Here is a 19617-nt window from a genome sequence, read left to right on the forward strand (position 1 = left end):
GGGAGATCCTATCTGAGATTATGCAAAAAAATCACTTCATTACGTGTTCAATAACATCTAGCAAAACAGGCTCTCAAAGACTGTCTATCTATGGAAAAGAAAAAAAGAGATAGATGTTAACTGCTGGAATATTTGAATTGTAAAGATTAGATAGGGCTGCAAAAGAAGGGAAAGGAAGAGTAGTTCTGTGGAAACTTAAGTTTACGTTGCTTAATAGGAATATATGATAGCTAGACCATCTTTATATGGTTTCTTTGTTTACTTTTTCACTCCCTCAAGACTTCCTCTTCAGTCAAGATGAAAAGGACATTGAGAAGCTGAGCAACGTATTTAATGAGAAACATTTCGTAAGAGCAGTGATGAGGATTGTAGCTGTTAGAGCATGAAAAACTTTGATATCTGAGAGTGAAACCTTTTAGACATCAAAGAAAAGACAAGAATCTTTTCTTCTGATAAAGAGATCAGAGATTCTGCCCTACTTGAAAAGGGATAAAGCTGAAATGTACAAAATCTGAAGAACAGACTTATTCTTTTGTTTCTTTCCAAACACTTGTTAGTAGTATCTGATGTCAGCAGTCCTTTCAGTGATTTGAAGTTAAGCATATGTCAAACACTAGGTAGCTACTGTCAACCGAGCTGAAACGTAATGTCTTCAGTGTGTATGTACGCTGTAACAAAACTCTGCAAGCCTTAATTGCCATTAGATGGCAATATAACTCCTGAAAGAAGGAAATATTCAGAAAATTACATGATCAGGCAGTTTTTGCTATGCTTTAACTCCCAATAGTTAGCAATCAAGTACTTTTCTAATGCTTGTAATTAAGATATTATAAATTGAAAAAACTTTCTGTGCTCATAGAGAAAAATATTTATAGTTATGCAGTTGGTGCATAACATCGCAACAGTCTCTGAACTGAATTTATTTTACTGAAGATGCAAGGGAAATTTAACTTGAACTTTGGAAATGTAACAACATATGTTTTACTTCTGAGTTAAACTGAAGTACAACATTGCTAAAGGCTAATTTAATTTTGGTATTTGAAACGTCAGACTTGTTTCAAATTTAAATAGTTATTCTTTTCACTGAAAAAATACTAGCTGATAAAGTATAAGTACATGATTGTGATGTTTAGCATCTATTTAATGATAGTAGAATAAGTCACAAACTGAAATTTCTGAATTCCTTCTGTTATAGTGTCATGTAATTTAGTCATCTGATGGAGTAATGTGTGTTTTAAAAAAAGTCTGCCAAAATATGCTTGAACTGTTGTTTTGTAAATGTAACTAAGTGTGATATTGAAAATAGTATGGAGTTAAGACTTAGCGGGCATAAATAAAATGCACATCTTTGCTGCTTCTAATGAGAACTTTTTCCTCTTTGAAGGCTGACACCCAAGATTGGTTTTCCTTGGAGTGAAATAAGAAACATCTCTTTTAACGACAAAAAATTTGTCATAAAGCCAATTGACAAAAAGGCCCCTGTAAGTAGTGTGCAGAATAGTATGCCTTTGTATTTGAAGAGATTTAAGCCTGCAGGGCATATGGCATGAGTAAAAATTTTGTGACATTTATTATTCTTACGGGTGGAATAATTACTAATCAAAAGGAAACTTTGATTTTGAAGAATGGAATATTTATTTTCTCTGTTTTCGTTCTGGTTGATACTCTTTTAAGATTTCTTTTTTTTTCTTTTTTTTTTTTTTTTTAGTTTTAGTCAACTAGTATTTTGTGATGTGTTGAAAAGCTGCAGTGTAAGATGCTGAATTCCTTGGCCCCCTCACCTCTGTTTTTCTTTTTTGGTATTAGAGCAGCACGTTTCGTGAGACTTTCTAGTCAAAACTCGTCAGAAATAGAGTAGTGAATAGTCTTACTCTTTTAGAAGTTTAAATAAATAATTTTGTGTGAAGTAGCAAACCTCTGCATGGAAGAATCAAGGTGTAATTTTCGATTTATTTTGCAAGTTCCTTACAGTAACTAGATTTATGGATTATGGTGTTGGATTGCTCAGAGGATGAATGTCGAAGTATTTCTAAGTTTAAATTTAGTAAATGCAAGCATGCAATAGTACTTTCAGTCTTGTCACAACTGTATTTTTAGATTAATGGATATGCTGCAATTATTTTTGCTAGGATTTTGTTTTTTATGCACCCCGTCTGAGAATTAACAAGCGAATTTTGGCACTGTGTATGGGAAATCATGAATTGTACATGAGGAGGAGGAAACCTGATACAATTGAAGTGCAACAGATGAAGGCCCAGGCTAGAGAGGAGAAACATCAGAAACAATTGGAAAGGTAATTAACAAACTTTGATGAAACAGAAGAAAATTCCTCTACTCTTTTAAGAAAACTAAGTCATAGAATATCAGACATCTTAGCATTTTAGAAAAGAGAGCTGCTTTTCTTGCTGTAATATGTAAGCAGGTTTGTGGATTGGCATGGCTGACCTGTCTTACTAGAAAGCCGTATCTTTTTTGAGCTTTCAGCATAGTAATAGTGGCTATACTGTTGTTTCTCGTTATGTTTTTGTGTAACAGTCTTCACTGTCTGCTGTTGGATTCTTAGGGACTTTTATACTCTACAGGTGAACCTTTAAAGCAAGGTCAGTGAAGAATGTAATGACTTACCTTTTTTATATTTCGAAAATACTGTTGACGTTTCTAGCCCAGATGAAATATCAGCCATGTCTAAAATGCAGGTATAATTGTGGATTTACCTGGTTGAACCATAACCGAGGTTGCTAATCAGTTCTGTTCGTAAATTGTTTTTCTATACAGTATTTTGAAACAGAAACTTGCTACTTCTTGCATTGTAAACTGAATTTGAAACATTTTAAAGTACGTGCTTCTCTACTAGCTGAGTAAACTGAAAAATAGACTACTAGCATCCTTAGAGTAGAATTTAATCTGTTTGAGGTTAAAAAACCCTCTTATTATTTTTTTCAGGGCACAATTAGAAAATGAGAAGAAGAAAAGGGAGATAGCAGAAAAGGAAAAGGAAAGAATAGAGCGTGAAAAGGAAGAATTAATGGAACGCTTAAGACAAATTGAGGAACAAACAATGAAGGCTCAGAAAGGTGAGCTTTTACTGGTCCTGGATTTCTTATGTCTGATGACAATGTTTAGTTCAGTTGGGTAGTTCAGTTCCACAGTTCTCTTCATATGTGTGGAATTTTTTGTTTTGTTTTAATTTATTTTTCTACTAATAACAAGAATTTAGTGATGTATTTAATTGAAGAGGAGAGATTATTTTTCAGTGTTAAGAGTTAAAAAATGGTGTGTGCGCATATGTGTATATACTTATAATGTAAAACCAATTCCTAATAACAAAAGTTTAATTTCTTTTTTATTAAAGAAAATTCACAGTTCAACTCAGAATTATTAAATGCTTAAAGTGGTGAAAACCTGGAGTTGGAGGGAGCAGGGAAATTAGAGAGGAAGACTCAAAGTACTTTCTCTAGGATTTTGTTGAATTTAGCTTTTCATCTGGAAATTCCTTATTCCTTCATTTTCCTATTCCCTTGTAAGAGTTGAGAATTTTAAAATTAAAATTTTGTCAGATTTTAGTGAACAAACGTAGTTTCGCCAATCACAGTTCTTTGTGTTGAACCACCCTGTAGAGTCCCTGCCTCTGCTATTTCCCGGTCTTTCCTCTCCATGTTCATTTTTTTCACTTCAGGTTTGGTTCACATTCATGAAAGTTCTGTTCCTCTCTTCTGTTCATAACTTTTGGCTTCAGACATGATAGAGAGAATCACTGACTAAACCAAATAAACCACATATGCTTGGCACCATTCTCTGGCTCTACCCTCGTATTTTTCCGTCTTTCAATGCAGAACAGGTTGGATGTAACACACAAACTGTGCCTAGGAATTGTTTGAGAGAGCTGTTTAGCCCAGGACAAAACAGTCAGGCACATTCTAAAGGTTTAACAATGTACATTTTCTCATACCTTTTGTAAGCAATATAGACTGACTTCTGATGCAATACACCATGTTCATGTGTTGCTGGTCTTTTTAGCCTTCTATTCACATATGGAAAAGTGTTTACATCAATGGTTTCTACGTTCTGTAGTTGGTAGTTAATTGTTCTCCATATTCGTGGGAAGATTTTATTTGAGCAGTGTTTTCAGAAAATTAAATAAAATACATAAATATTTAAGTAGTGCATTTGTACAGCTTCACATACTTGTAATGCTCTTCATTTAATTTTATAACTGAAGTAGTGGGTCTGGGAAACCAACTGAAGAATATTAATTGCATGAGACCTACTTAAAACTACATGTGTCAGCATACCTGGGAAGATACTTTTTTAGTATTAAAACATGTGGTGATGGGCAAATGAAACATTCCAGTAACTGGGCAGTTGTTCCTGTTGAAGGAATCTGTGGCAGCTATGCCTAGACAAAAACCTAGTGGAAAATTTATCATTAGAATCAGCAAGGAGCTGCAGAAAGACTTTTTTGATAGTCACTTCATTTTGCACATCGGAGGAGTGTATTTTGCCTGTGCAAATCTTGTCTTGCAGTACTGGTAGATTATTACTTCTTATTTCACTCGGGGTTCTACCCTTTAGATTGCAGTATTTTCCTAATCAGGCAGCTAGACAACTATTATCCCTCCCTTGATCTAAAATTTTCCTATTTGCACCTTTTTGGCTCTGTTCTATGGAGAATTTTTCTGATCCTTCTAGTGGGTCTTTGGTCACTTTGCTGGAGGCACACACCTAAATTGTCTGGTGCAGTTGAGGAATCTTTGTCAGACGTTTCCATAGTGTAGAAGAGTCTTTTGCTTTTTTACTATAAGAGAGGATGATTTAATGTATATAAAATCCCAGTAGTGAGAGTGTATAGAATCATAGAATTGTTTAGGTTGGAAGAGGCCTTGCATATATGTGTACGTATGTTTGAGTGTTGAGCTTTATCAGTGAAGTGACAGTTTTCTGAAACACTGGGCTGTGAGAGTTGTCAGGGGAGATGAAGTATATGCAAAGTATGTCTTAGAGTGGGGGGAAAAATCAGTCATGGAGCATAGCTTCAGGTAACACGTTCAACAACTCCTCTTAACTTGAGGCAGCCTTGTAAATCTTTATCAACTTTCTAGGTTACTTATTTTGAGCGTTTTACAGCTGTTATCTGTGTTATGTATGAGGAAGAGCTGAGTAGTGATGTCTTGTCTGCAAACTTTCCTTTTGGCAGAGCTAGAGGAACAGACTAGAAGAGCTCTAGAACTGGATCAGGAACGAAAGCGTGCAAAAGAGGAAGCGGAGCGCCTAGAAAAAGAGCGTCGAGCAGCCGAAGAAGCTAAAGCTGCTCTAGCCAAGCAGGCAGCTGATCAAATGAAGAACCAGGAGCAGCTAGTAAGAAGCTTTAACTCTATTTTGAAGCAAATTGAAAAAAATAGTTGAAAATTTAGCCTTTAATCTTGGTTATATCTATTTTGTTAAACGGTCAACTACATTTAAACACAGATAAAAGTATGTGAAATACTGTTACAGAATGTTGTGGGAGCTTTTTTAGAAAACTACATTAGATTTGCCACTACTTGCAAGAAAAAAATTAAACTCTGGAGCTGTAGGAAATTAAATGATGAAGCAGACATTTCAGACTGACAATACTCACTGCATTCTCTTTCTATAGTGTCAGGCTTATCCAGCTGAGAGCAAGAGTAGCTTCCTTCTGCACTCTGATGGGAACCCTGTTCTCTGAAGCTTGGTGGTGGTGGTGGGGAGCTGGTGGCACTGTGGTTTGGGGTTTTCCTTTGTTTTTTGTTTTGTTCCTTCTCCTCTGTTTCCGGCATTAACAGTATCTTCTCACATTCTGTGCTAGACTACTACTAGTTCAAGATTTTCACACAATCGTAGCATCGTTTTGGTTGGAAGGGACTTTAAAGATCATCTAGTTCCAACCTCCCTGCCATGGGAGGAGGTTGCTCAAAGCCTCATCTAGCCTGGCCTTGAACATCTCCAGGGCTGGGACATCCACAGCTCCTCCGGGCAACTTGTTCCTGTGCCTCACCACCCTCAGAGTGAAGAAATTCTTCCTTAGATCTAATCGAAATCTACCCTCTTTCAGTTTAAAGCCTTTAGCCTTTGTCCTATCCCTACATGCCTTTCTACAAAGTCATAGAATCATAGAATTGTTAGGGCTGGAAGGGACCTTCAAAGGTCATCTAGTCCAACCCCCCTGCAAGGAACAGGGATATCTCCAACTAGATCAGGTTGCTCAGGGCCTCATCCAACCTGGCCTTGAACGTCTCCAGGGATGGAGCATCCACCACCTCTCTGGGCAACCTGTTCCAGTGTTCTACAACTCTCATGGTAAAAAATTTTTTTCCTAATATCCAACCTGAATCTACCTCCCTCTATTTTAAAACCATTACCCCTTGTCCTATCACAACTGGCCCTCCTGAAGTCCCTCTCCAGCTTTCTTGTAGGCCCCCTTTAAGTACTAGAAGGCTGCTGGAAGGTCTCTCCAGAGCCTTCTCTTCTCCAGGCTGAACAAGCCCAACTCCCTCAGCCTGTCTTCATAGGAGAGATGCTCCTGCCCTCGGATCATCTTTGTGGCACTTCTCTGGACCTACTCCAACAGATGCCTGTCTTTCTGTTGGGGGCTCCAGAACTGAACGCAGTACTGCAGATGGGGTCTCACAAGAGCAGAGTATAGGCGCAGAATCACCTCCCTCAACCTGCTGGCCACACTTCTTTGAATGCAGCCGAGGATATGGTTGGCTTTCTTGGCTGCCGGCACACATTGCTGGCTCATGTTGAGCTTCTTATTGCCTCCAACACCCCCAAGTCCTTTTCCTCAGGGCTGCTCTCATTCCATTCTCCACCCAGCCTGTACTTGTGCTTGGGATTGCTCCGACCCATGTGTGGGACCTTGCACTTGGCCTTGTTGAACTTATGGGCCTACCACTACAGCCTGTCAAGGTCCCTCTGGATGGTATCCCTTCCCTCCAGCGTATCAGCCACGCCACACAGCTTGATGTCGTCAGGAAACTTGCTGAGGGTGCACTCGATCTCACTGTCCATGTTGCCAACAAAGATGTTAAATAGCACTGGCCCCAGTACTGATCCCTGAGGAACAGCACTCGTCACTGGCCTCCACTTGAACATCCAGCCATTGATCGCAACTCTTTGAGTGCGACCATCCAGCCAATTCCGTATCCACTGAGTGGTCCGTCCATCAAATCCATATCTCTCCAATTTATAGACAAGGATTTGTACAGGACAGTGTCAAACGCTTTGCACAAGTCCAGGTAGATGCCATCATAATAACTGAGAAAGGCATGAAAATAGTAGAATAAATGATTTCTCATCTATAAACCAGCTTTTGATCTTCTGTAAACTTAGCACACAATTCTGAAGGCAAGATTTAGCTTAATAGTCCTGAGATTATGATCCAGAATTGTAATAGTGTTGATGGAACCATTAAAGTTGTATTAAGCTGAAACAACCCCAAATGCTAATTTGTAACTACAGCTCACTCTTTCCCAGCAAGCTTTGGAAGTGCAGAAGATAAGTAAATTTTTTCTGGACTTATTTCCATCAGGCCAGAGTACTGATTCCTCCCTCTGTCATGTATGCTTAAAATTCCTACGCTTAGCAGAGAAGTGATGGATGGTAACTAACTCTTTTCAGCTGTATCGCTGCAAAGGCTCTGCATTCTTCCACTGCAGAGCAAAAATGATACCAAATTAAAACTTCTGCTTCATTTCTTTTGTTTGTTTCAGGCAGCAGAACTTGCTGAATTCACTGCCAAGATTGCACTTCTAGAGGAGGCCAAGAAAAAGAAAGAAGAGGAAGCCTCAGAATGGCAGCATAAAGTAATAAGCTCATGCCGTGTGAAGTCAGGACTTCAAAGAAACTGAGGGAGATGAGTGCGAAAATCCCACTGGAAGTCCATGGGGTTGAATCTCTCTTTCCCTTAGGCTTCAGCGAAGCCTTTCTTAAAGATTTTTTTTCTCCAGTCTGCTGAAGCCAGCCTATGCTTCTCTAACTCGTTTCTTAATATTAAATAGTCATGAAGGGGGGGGAGATTCTCATCACAAAGGTATGGTCAAAGATTTGAAATGGCTTCCTTATGTATGGTGATGAAATAGATTGAAGCTTCGTGTTGGAAAAGAAAACACCTCAGGAGACAGGTGTATAAAATCACGAGTAGTGGTGAAAAGATAAACCAGAACAATAACAAAGCTACATCAAATGCAAATGGACAGTAGTTTAAAGCGCAATAGTATTTATTCACAAGATCTGTAATTAGCTATGAGATGTGAATACTAATTTTATGCACAGGTTCAAAAAGTGGTTGAACAAGTTCTTATAAATTCTGGTTAGATAAGAAATTTAAAGCATCACTTTTGATTTAGGAAGTCCCTGAGCCTCAAATTTCACGAGGCTAGGAAAGCTGGAAAGCATGACTGCCCTATTCCCTCATTCTTCTCTTGTCTACTGCTGGAAATAGCTGGACTCAGTACAGCTGATTTTGAGTCATATCTTTTTTTTACCCTGTGGTCCTATTTGACAATTTTCAGTGTGTAATCTGGTCATATCATTTATAAGGGAGAAGTTTCCAGACACATGGAAACATCTCAAATATTTATTTTTAATTTTCTGACTATTCATAAATCATTTTAAAAGATGCTGAGTACTGCTTACTATATTTAGGCTTTTGCAGCCCAAGAGGACTTGGAAAAGACCAAAGAAGAACTGAAATCTGTGATGTCTGCTCCTCCTCCACCTCCTCCCCCACCAGTTATTCCTCCGACAGAAAATGAGCACGATGAACATGATGAGAACAATGCTGAAGCCAGTGCAGAATTGTCTTCTGATGGTGTCATGAATCACAGGAGTGAGGAAGAACGGGTAACAGAAACACAGAAAAATGAACGTGTTAAGAAACAACTCCAGGTAATGAAGACTCGTAGTTTTATTAAAATAATTCAGGCTTTGGGTTTTCATTCTCTGTTGAAACTCTCGTTGAAATTATGGTGTGGCAAGGAAACAGCCTTTTTTCATTTACTAGGTTTATTACTAATCTACCAACCAATATAATTCATAGTGTTCTAGAAGTAGAATAGATAGAAAGATTGGATGTAAGATTGTGTTTTATAGCTTAAAAGTATTAGTATGTTGTCGCATTGGCCAGTAAACATTCCAGTAAATGTTCAGTTGTAAATATAAAAACTGAATTATGCCCATTTTGGATTAATCTTATTTCCCTGAAACGGAGCATTTCCTCCTAGACTAGTCTTACCCCTGAAAGTATAATGATCTGTGTTAGTGGTAACCCTTTGCCTTGTTATGAAAAGTGTATTTGGGAAGGAAATAAAAGAAATGGAAAGTTGCTGCTTCTTTTTCTGGCAGCAATATTTTCGTATGGTGTATGTGTAATATCCTTTCTGCTTGGCCAATCACTGAGCAGGGTCAGGGAGATAAACAAGCTGTCTTTAGTCAAGCAGAAATTGAAAAAATAAGGTAATTTTCCTGCTTTATCCTGCTGGTCTCTTTCTTCTGAGATGTTACAGTATGAAGCCTTTGTCTTTTTTTTTGTTTGTTTGTTTGCCCACACTTATGTAAGGAAAGAATCCTATGCTCTTGTTCTCCTTCCCTCTGCTGTCTTTCTGATAGACCTGATAACTTGAGTTATTGAACAGCACAACAAACATTTCATAAGTTGACTTTGAGAAATCCTTATCCAAGTTGCAAAATAGTTGTTATCAGAAATTCCAGAGTCATTAAAAGATTAGTCAAAGCACTTAAATGCAAATATTTTATTCAACAGGCTTTAAGTTCTGAGTTGGCTCAAGCCAGAGATGAAACCAAGAAAACACAAAATGATGTCCTTCATGCTGAGAATGTTAAAGCAGGCCGTGATAAGTACAAGACTCTTCGACAAATCCGACAAGGCAATACAAAGCAGCGTATTGATGAGTTTGAAGCAATGTGAGAGCTGTTACTTTGCATATATGTTCCTCGTAAAGCTGAACCACCAACAGAGAAAAAAGCAGGCCTTTGCAGATTTGATGGATTGCACCCCACTTTGCCAAAGCACTTAATACCAGTTTGACGACAGTGGCTAGAAGACAAATTTAGGGGAAGCTATTCAACAGTAGGGCAGTCTGTATTCTCTAGCTTTTTGGAGGGGAGGGTGTGGAGAAGCATAGCAGTTTTTTCCCCAACATGTTTTCAGTTTCATTGTTTCATATTTTTTTTCTTTGAAAACTGATGTGAAGTGCGTAATGACTGACAAGTGTATGTATTGCTTAAATATTCAGAGATAGAAAGAAGAATGGAACTGAACCTAAACTGGAAAGGTATTATCTCAGTATGAAGTTGGAAATTAGGTTTTCCAGTGTAGCTACACCTTGAAGAGTTCGATATTGCTGACTTTCTGTTTCCTTTTTTTTTTTCCTCCCAAGTGAAATTCTTTGGTGTTTCATGTCCTGTCATCATTGATGGTTTTCTTTGCCTACCTGTTCACAAAGGTCTGGATGGCAGGTGGTAGTTCCAAGAAATATTTTTAAATGGAACACTACCTGTGGGCAGCACATGGCTGCTGATAGGCTTGAATAAGTATTGCTTTTCCTAGGCGATTGTTTTAGGTGCGCAAAATGTCCTTGTGCAGCAAAAGGAAAAAAAAATACAAAGCTTCATGTGCTGTTTGCTTGTAATTATTTTATTTGCAATAGAGGAGACCTGGACCTTTCTGGCAAGGGAGCATATGAAAACATCAGTCCCAGGGAGGGGACAGTATCCTACCTCACTACTATATACATGATGACTGGTCCTTCAAACACCATGAAAAAAACTGTTCAAATTCACTGTCATTACACAGTGATATTATAGAATACTAGGAGCCCTTTCACTTTACGAAGGATTTTTAGTGCTAAATACTGTCTAACTGCCTTTTGTTGAGTTTAATTGTAAAAGCATCTTGTGTTTTAAAGCTGTAACCTGTCACTGGTATACTATCATCTCCTGGGAGGGGTGTAGAATGTGTGTGTGAGTTAGTTGGGGTTTGGGTTTCCAAATACAAAATGAAAGTTCCCAGAATTGAAGTAAAAGTGTTTATAGCTTCGGTTTTCAGTGAAGTTAGTATTGTACTTATCATATCTGATGTCAGCTCATTGTTACTGAGTCCTTCCCTCTTGAAAAGGAGACCTGCTTTTTTGAGAAATTTGCTTATAAATTGAGCTTCAGAAGTAACTTTTCAGTTAATGCGGACTGCAGTTATTCCTTCTGTTATAGTACCCTAGTAAATATCTGCAGTGGAAGAACCCTGCTTTCTCTGAGGATGGTTCAGCTCTTTTCTGTTTGATATTATGCACTCATAAATTTACACTTATCTATTAAAATTTGCCATTTTATTAAACATATTTTCGTGCACCATAGGTTTAAATTTCTTATGAACAGTCCAACTAAGTTGTTTTTTTTTTATTTTGCGGAGTTAAAGGTTGGCTATGTGGGGTGACATCATGAAAATAAAATAAAGATACATTAATATATTTTTGGTTTGTGGGGCTGAACATATCTGATTGACCTTGAAGACTGATGTGCAGATGGTGCACACATGCTTCAAAATGCTGCTTGGTGGAAGTTGGTATTTCTACTTGCAGTGCATTGTAAGAACAGTTTTTGTTTCACAGGCTTCATACACCTTAAGCAAATTTCTGAAATATTCCAACAGTTTGCCATAGCACGTGAAATACTGTGCTTCCAGTGAGTTTCATTTTTCCCTGGAAAGTGTGCACTAACACTGATACATCAGTTTCAGTGTTGGGAAAAAATACTGGTAAAGTTTGCTGTTCATAAATCTACAGTATAGAGAGTAGGGCTAAATGGATTAGATCCATTTATAAAGCTGTGTGATTTTTTTTTTTTTTCTGTTCTTAAACAACCAGGAACAACCATTTGTAATATGGATTTTCACAATGAACAAAGTGGTAATATAGCTGCTGTCATCAGCAGTTGGGAACACTTACAGGTGCGGAAATACTAAGAATACATTTAATGATTACTTGGTGAAGTAATTTTCCACATGCTTTTTCCTTTAGCATCATGTTTTGTGTTGTACAATTAAGCTACAATTACATCTACTATTTTGGATAACATTCATTGGTTAACAATAAAGAGATACAGTTAATTTCTGAGGTCCATTGTTGTTATTTAATGTACTTTTTTTCTGACAGCTTTGCTAAATGCACTGTAATAGCCTTTTCCAGAGCAGTGCACAAATTTCGGTCATCTTTTGTTTCACATTCTGGTCAAAATGAAATTTAAAAAAAAAAATATTTCAAATTGTATCCCTAGAGTATAGTACTCCACTTAAGAAATTACCGCATACAGTTGGGAGGAAGCACTGGTGATTGTCAATTCAAAACAGGATGTGAATCATCAGAGCAAATTGGCTTTCTTGAACAGAGGATAATTTGGCCACGTAAGAGCTCTGTGGCTAATGTAAGAACTTTCAGTCACTGCCTACATATTGCTTAGCCTCAGGTTAAGTGAAATTTAGTTTAGTAGGTCAATGTCTTAAGCATTGAGAAACCTTGATGTAGTTTTTTAGATACTGCACATCATAGTGGACAGTGCTGTCAAATATATGCATGGCCATATGTTTTTAGATAATGGCAAGTTTATGGGCGTTTTCACCTATCCAATACACTTGGAGAAGCCAGGAACAGTCCCGTATAAATAGGTACACAAATGAATCTGCTAAGCAGCTCTCATAAATTAGACGTCCTCTTAGGTGACGTTCCATTCTATCTTGTATTTATTTGGCCTTGCACTCAGTACAAGCACGTGACCCTTTTGTTACTCCATGTGGCAGAATTCCTATCATGAATTAAAACACGTGTACCTGATTCAAACAGTGCATATTTCTAGTTTTATACTTCTCTCTTCTTGGAGCCCCTCCTGCCAAAGAGTTAGGTTTGAGGTCTCTCATTTGTTAAGAGTGCTTCTGCATAGGTATGTAACTTCAGAATATTGTGCTTGAAAGGGGAGGTAAGTGCATTGAAAGGTGTTTGTTTTGGTTTGTTGGTGTGTTTTTTTTTTTTAAATATGCTCTTGAGGTAGAGAGGAATGGATACAAAATAATGCCACTATTTACAGGCCAGACTAACACAGTCACCTAGAATGCCTTGATGTGAAAGAAGATATTTTGTCTTCTTGAAGTAGTCCCCTCTACACATCAAAACCTACATTTTTCTGTTGGTTGTACTCTTCAAGTACATGTTTCTTGTATACTCTGTTTATTTTGTCCAAAACTGAACAAAATTCACGTCTGTTTTTTTTAAACCTGTTTTATAAAGTGTTATTGTGCTGTTGCCTCTTTCTTAAAATGTGTTCTCTAGGGCTGTTCAAGTTATGTACTTAAGCACTTCTGAGGAAAAAGGAGGTTTGTTGTAAATGAAATATTTCAAACTTCTGAGGAGAAAGTACCTCAAGTATATTTTTTTTATTGTTTTAAAGAAAGAATAGAGATTAAAAGGATGAGTTAAAACCTTTTGCTTTCAAAAAGGAATTTTTATGCAAACATTTTCCATGTCTGTTCAAGTGTGGATCATCTAAAAAGTCTTGTTCTCCCCAAGACAGCAGATTAGTTTCAAGAATTTAGGATTCTAACAAAGATGTGTCCCAGTGGGATGAGGTGGTTGATGCTAGCATTCATAAACCTACTTTCTGGGTAAGAAAATTGAAAGCTGCCTTAAAAAGAGCAAAGTTCACTTATTAATAGAAATTGTCTCATACACGTAATATATCTTGACTGGGTGATAACATTTTCTCGGAAAACGTAATATCAGCCTACAGACTGTGGTAATTTCTTTGACCCCCTCAGAGCATATTCTGTTGTTTGTGCTTAGAGATGGGGAGTACCTGCCTCCCAAACAAAATGCCGTGCTGGCTGGTCAGCTGGGTGAGTGGCCAGGAGATGGTTCTGGCTGGCTGCTGTGGGTGCTGGCCTGGTGGTGTGTCCCTCTGCTCTGCTCCTGAGCAGGCCATGCAGCACCTTTCCTCCCCAACCAATTGGTCTGCAAGTATGTGAGTTCTACATGCCTGGTCCTTGTCGCAGTTTGGGGACCCAGTCAGCAGCAAGGAGCAGCTCAGGGCCGGAAGGGATGGCATAACGGTGAAGTGTAGTGGTAGAAGACTAAGGAAAAAACAAAACAAAACAGCCTCAAACACAAACATGAGCTAGAATCCTTAACTGACCCGTTTATTCGTTGGAGTTTAGGACTCCTTTCCAGTGTACTGTTGCAGCATCCATAAATTCATTATGTGTGACCAATAATTTGTTTAGCAAATTCAGCAGCCAATTTGTTTGAGCCAGTTCTCATTTCAGAGAGCTGAGCCCAGCTCCGTAGGCATAGGCCAGTTACTGATTTTGTTCTGATTCATGGGGTCTGTCCCTTGTGTTGACTTCACTGCTTGCAGATTCTGAGTTGATAAATTGCTCCTGTGGAGTGCAGTTAGAGAAACTTCAACTTGTTTTGTTTTTTCTCCCTTCCCTGTGACGAAGAGCTTGCTGACATATCAAATGTGTATGTTCCATTTAATGTGAACGGATTCACCAAAGCCCAAAAAATCTCCCCTGAAAACTCCAATCTCGAACTATCAACTGTCTTCACAAGAAGAGACCACAATATTGGCAGCGATGCCTGCAGTATTCTAGATATTCAGGAAGAGATAGGTTATGCCCCCACTGCTCGTAGCGCAGGGAAGGACAAAGTCAGCAATGGGAAATGGAGCCTTTTGAATTGCTGGGATTCCATTAGGTATTTATATTGGCTTCTGTAAATAATGTGTCAGAGTGTTTCTGTTCGCAGCAGTAGGCTTTAGGCTGCGGAAGAAATGAGGGGAGATGGAAACACACATCAAAGGAGGCGGCCTGGCTGGTGCAAATATTCCTAATGCATGTGTGTGTGTAAGCCTTAATGCTCCCTGTGCTCTGGATAAGTGGATCAGGTGAAAAGAGATCAAGCTCAGAGGTAGGACTACTTGCATTGCTTTTTTGCCTTTTTTTTTTCCTTGTTTTTCGGTTTGGTTTGGTTTTTTGTTTGCTTTTAAACTACTTTATTTACATGAGAGGAGTTGCTATTATCCGAATGTTTAGCTGAAGGCTTTTAGAAAGCCTCCTGCCCAGCACTAAAAGGTCTTGGAGTTCTTAAGGCCATTTGTTCCCAGCCTGGCCTCTGTGTTACAGCTTGGCTAAATTTCAGCAGAAGACATCCTGTCTGATAGTTTTGCCTTAGAGCATGTCTGCCTTGACCAGATAAGAGTTGGGTTCTGGCTGCCCCACTGCTCGTTCCAGCAACGCGAAACCCACGCGTACCCATGCGAAACGGTAATCGCATGACGGGCTCCGTGACCGCGTAGGCTGAACTCTGTGGGATCTCATATCAAGCCGACGACTCCCTGTGGCCTCAGCTTTCATGCTTCTTATTCACCCTTGATTTCATCATTAAACTTGATACAGTATTTAACTTCCTAATCTATAGCTTCAATAATATTCTGCTAAACTGAGCTTCTAAAGGGGTTGACTACTGTGTCAAATGTTTTCTTAAAATATGTTATACTGATGTGTTGAACTAGTCTAGCTTTTCTCTTATTTAAGCAGCACTTCTGATTAATTAATAATCTCTATGAATATGGTAATTGCAGTTGTATTGCCAGAAAGCGATCCGTTTGCATTGGGGCTGAAGCTGAAAACGTTTCTGCCAAGTGCGCTTCGATCTACAACCAAGTAAGTTGAGAACGCGTAGGTAACATCCAGAACACATGGACCAGTCTATCCTGCTGCTGCCTTTATTCCTGGGAACAAATTTGTTCCTGTTTCAGTGAGCAGATTCAGTGTTTCGGGGTTTAGGGTAGGACAGCGAGCTTCTTCACACATGTGAAGAATTTTCGTATTATTAATCTACACTTCTGTATGTTGCCTGTCCTTGATAATTCTTCTTCAGTTTAATTCACAATTTGAATTCTTGGATCTCTTCTCTTGTGAACAGTGTTTCAGGCATCCATCTTGCTGCCCAGTGCCAGTTGCTGTTCTTCTCTGTACCATTTGAAAACACAGCTCTTCCTCTTCTTCTTTTGCATTATAGTGTTGTTTTCAACCAAGCCAACGAACTCATCAGATTTAAATTTACCGCCATTACTACTACTCTTGGAACAATCTCTGGGTTAATTTTGGCTACACGTTCTCTTATCAGGCGTGCATATTATAGAAGAAATAACTGTATTGACTAGTTAATAGTTGCTAGTAGCGTTCTGGAGAACAGAAATTGTTGGAAAACAAGTATGTGAATGCAGGCAGGAAATCAGGGCAGATCTGAATCACAGCGTTTATACCCACGAGGTTCAACTTTGAGCCTAGCCCTAGTCATGCACGCAAGGGAGCACGTGGGGGAGAAATTCAGTGCTTTCCTTGTGTAGCTTATCTGTCTGGCTGAATGCAAGGGAAAGCCCTGGAACGGAATGGTTATGCCTGCTCAGACAGCAGAGCAGTCGGGCCCAGCTGCATGGTGCCGTGACTTTGCTTTTCTGCACAACAGTTGTCCAGGGTGTAAAAAATACTAAAAAGAAAAGAACATGAAATAGTTGAGCTTTTCCTGTGGATCCTTATTTAAAAGAGTTATGGTTATATGCCTGCCTGGCTTCAAACCTCGTCTGCAGGTCACCCTGGTAGAAGTTGAAGTTCTCTATAGCATAAGCACAGATATCTTTGAGGAGTTATTCATCCATCTGCACTGACTTTAAGAAGCAGTGGCAGATGTGGGGGAAAAAGATCTCTTATCTGTATCTGCCCATTTTTATATGGGGCCATGAAAATAAACTCTGGAGAACCTTTCTAGCAGTGGCTTCTATATGCTTTGGGTGGCCCTTTTCATACATGTTTCTCCCAATCTTTGCACTGGTTCTTGCTTCTCACTGTGCTTTGCTGTTGTGGTATTACTTTTTTTTTTTTTTTTTTTGTCCTGGCTAGCATTATGCTGTTTATTTAATCTGAGGAATAGATTTCAGTTTAGATCATTGAGAGCTTTAATGCAATTAAATGACTTTGTTTCAGCATGAGAATGTAAATTAAGACAGGGAAGGAAGATGTTGCATCATTATTAGCTTAAAAACATTGTGGGGAAAAGAAGTTTAAGCTCTAAGACATACTGAAAGAAATACATTGTGTTAGTTGATTACTTAGACTACAGGGTGGAAACGAGAGGCAGGCAGCTACGTACAGCAAGGCAGACATTTTCTCAAACTAAATTATGGTGGCAAAGTACTCTGGTAAAATTTAACAGGCTTTTTATTTATTTTTTAATTGACATTTGCTGGGTTCTTTCGGCACCACTGGAGAAGAGAATACCGTATATTTCTCTCTTCAGTCATATTTCCCTTAATTACTTCTGTTGTGGCTTGTTCTATCAATTTAAGAGTAAAAATGCCTTTTTCCTCCTCAGTGATTTTGTAAAATTGTGTTTTGCCTGTGATACTGCAACTAGCTTTGCAATCTGGAGCTTAATGGATGAAATTATTTTCTGAGGGAAAGGGCAGTATAATTTGCTTAGTATTTAATTGAGCTTGGTAGCTTATACATATATATACACACACACAGATATGTATAAAAATATGATTAAACTGGAGATTTCTAATACAGAGCCATTTTAATTGCTGTATTAAAGTGAAATACACAAGTTGCTACTTATTTTTATATAAACTTTGATCTTGAATAGTTTTAGAAATCAAGCTTTTCAAAGCTGACTGTGTTTAAAAAAATATTTTTAAAATATTACAGCATACAGAGTAAGTGCGGCTCAGTCTCGCCCTTGATATCAGTCGGATCTATTTACCCTCATGTTTGTTTTTTTTCTTCTGCAAAAGCCAGTTGTTTCTGGGGATCTCTTAGTACCAGGAAACATTTCACTGGTTTCAGTGGTATCTTCCCAGTGTACAGTTTCACTCCCTGCCAGAAGCCTGTTTCTCTTCCCCACCCCTGGCCAGGAATTACTGTCCGACTTTTAAAACACTGGAGTGGTTTTAGTACTTCTAAAACTTAACCACACGCCTTACTTGCTTATGCTCAAGCCCTGGAACTTCCCCCTGACTTTCTGTGCCAGAAAACAATTTGTGTGGGAAACAGGCTGTGGTATAAAATTTGAGGTGACGTTCCTACGCGTTACACACTGTAGCAGCGCTCATAAAGGTAAAGAAGTGCTATTGAAGGCTTCTTACTTTCAAATAGCAACTCATTTCCTGTGCTTATTGAATGACAATCTGGTAATTAAGTTTTTTTCCTGATGCCTTTTGAAGAAAATTCTAATTTATTAATACTTACAGCTGAAGTATTTCTCTAAAACAATCAGAATGAGAGGTTTGCAGTATAGGAAGGCTGAATGTAAAATACTGACTATTCTTTGCCTATTCATAATATAATATATTTAAGGAAGTCATTCACTAAAAGCAAAACATTTTTCAAGCCACTTCAACAATGAAATTTCATGAAAATCAACGTGGAAAATATACATTTTTGGAACGTATCTTCACTCAAGTAAATTTTGACTCATTGTAAAGATTTTCACCAGAGAACTTTAAATTTTAGGAAAGAAATAAATTCAAGAGAGATTCTTTATGCTGTCCACACCTTTTCTCCAAAAGGCTCACGTAAGGCAACGAACTGAATAAACCAAACCCCAGAGCTTGTACAGCGAATGGCACGTGTGCTGTGCTAAAAGGAAGAGACGTCTGAAATCATACTGCCTGTGATTGAAGGTTCTACAGATACGTCCTATATTTCGAGTGTTTATGTACAAGGCATCTTATTTCAGCCACCTTTGGGAGCAGTTTTAACGCTGTCTTGCCTACGTCACGCTCAGCTGTGGTTCGTGTCATCTGCGTTAGCAAATTAGTCCTTTAAAATTACTCCCTGGGTGGATTTTAGGTCAGGTTCTTTATAATGATGTAATTTGTCATGAAAACTGTACTGGTATGCGCAAGAATTTGACTCTGGCTTAGAAAAGTAGTTAAAAAGAGTTGGACTCGCTCTTGAAGCTGAAACTCAATGAAGATGGGTTCTGGGTGTCCTTGGGGGCTTTGGCCACAAGAACCACATCTTGTGGTTTCTTACATCTTTTCTGATGCTCTCTCATTCTGATGACATATTGAACAAAATTCAGTTGGAAATTAAATTCAGGAGTTTGATATTTTTCAGAATAGTTGCAGAGTGAAGTATGGCTCTTATGCTGTTGCTGCGTAATTCTATTTATTATTTTTGTTTAGTATCCTTTTGCTAAATCTACTTGATCTCTCTGTGTCTTTTTGTGCAGGTTACAAAAGTACGATCTCTTGCAGCCCTTAGGATAGGAACAAGGTAAAGATCAGCAGAAGACCTGGGGTCTGCCAAGGCCTGCCATTGCACTTCTGTAAATCTGGACAGTTCACAGCGCTTTAAATTAGGTGCTGCCTGGTCCGTGAAGAGTTTTCTGGAAGGACCAGGGAGTGCTGTTACGACGTTTCATTAATGTTTGGTTCTCTCATGGTCTCACTAAATCTCTCCTTTGTTGTCTTTTCCCGAGAGAAAAATTAGCTTTTTGAATTATTTAAGCTGTTGTTCTTCCAAGAAAA

General features: G+C 38.4%; 1 protein-coding gene across 2 annotated transcripts in view; it reads left to right on the forward strand.

Annotated features, from left to right (window-relative positions):
- Window positions 1–19378, forward strand: part of RDX (radixin) — a 52393-nt gene extending 33015 nt beyond the window's left edge. Inside the window, exons 8-15 of one of the 2 annotated variants that reach the window (XM_086621653.1) lie at window positions 1385–1481; window positions 2130–2293; window positions 2944–3074; window positions 5195–5355; window positions 7731–7823; window positions 8665–8907; window positions 9782–9942; window positions 19320–19378. In XM_086621653.1, the coding sequence (XP_086477779.1) occupies window positions 1385–1481; window positions 2130–2293; window positions 2944–3074; window positions 5195–5355; window positions 7731–7823; window positions 8665–8907; window positions 9782–9942; window positions 19320–19356 (1087 nt within the window). In that variant the 3' untranslated portion in view covers window positions 19357–19378. Of the gene's footprint in view, window positions 1–1384; window positions 1482–2129; window positions 2294–2943; window positions 3075–5194; window positions 5356–7730; window positions 7824–8664; window positions 8908–9781; window positions 12143–19319 lie in introns of those variants that run through there. The other variant, XM_086621660.1, reaches the window with a different exon arrangement.
- The last annotated feature ends 239 nt before the right edge of the window (window positions 19379–19617 follow it).

This window comes from Tauraco erythrolophus, chromosome 1, assembly GCF_009769465.1.
Source record: "Tauraco erythrolophus isolate bTauEry1 chromosome 1, bTauEry1.pri, whole genome shotgun sequence".
NCBI lineage: Eukaryota > Metazoa > Chordata > Aves > Musophagiformes > Musophagidae > Tauraco > Tauraco erythrolophus.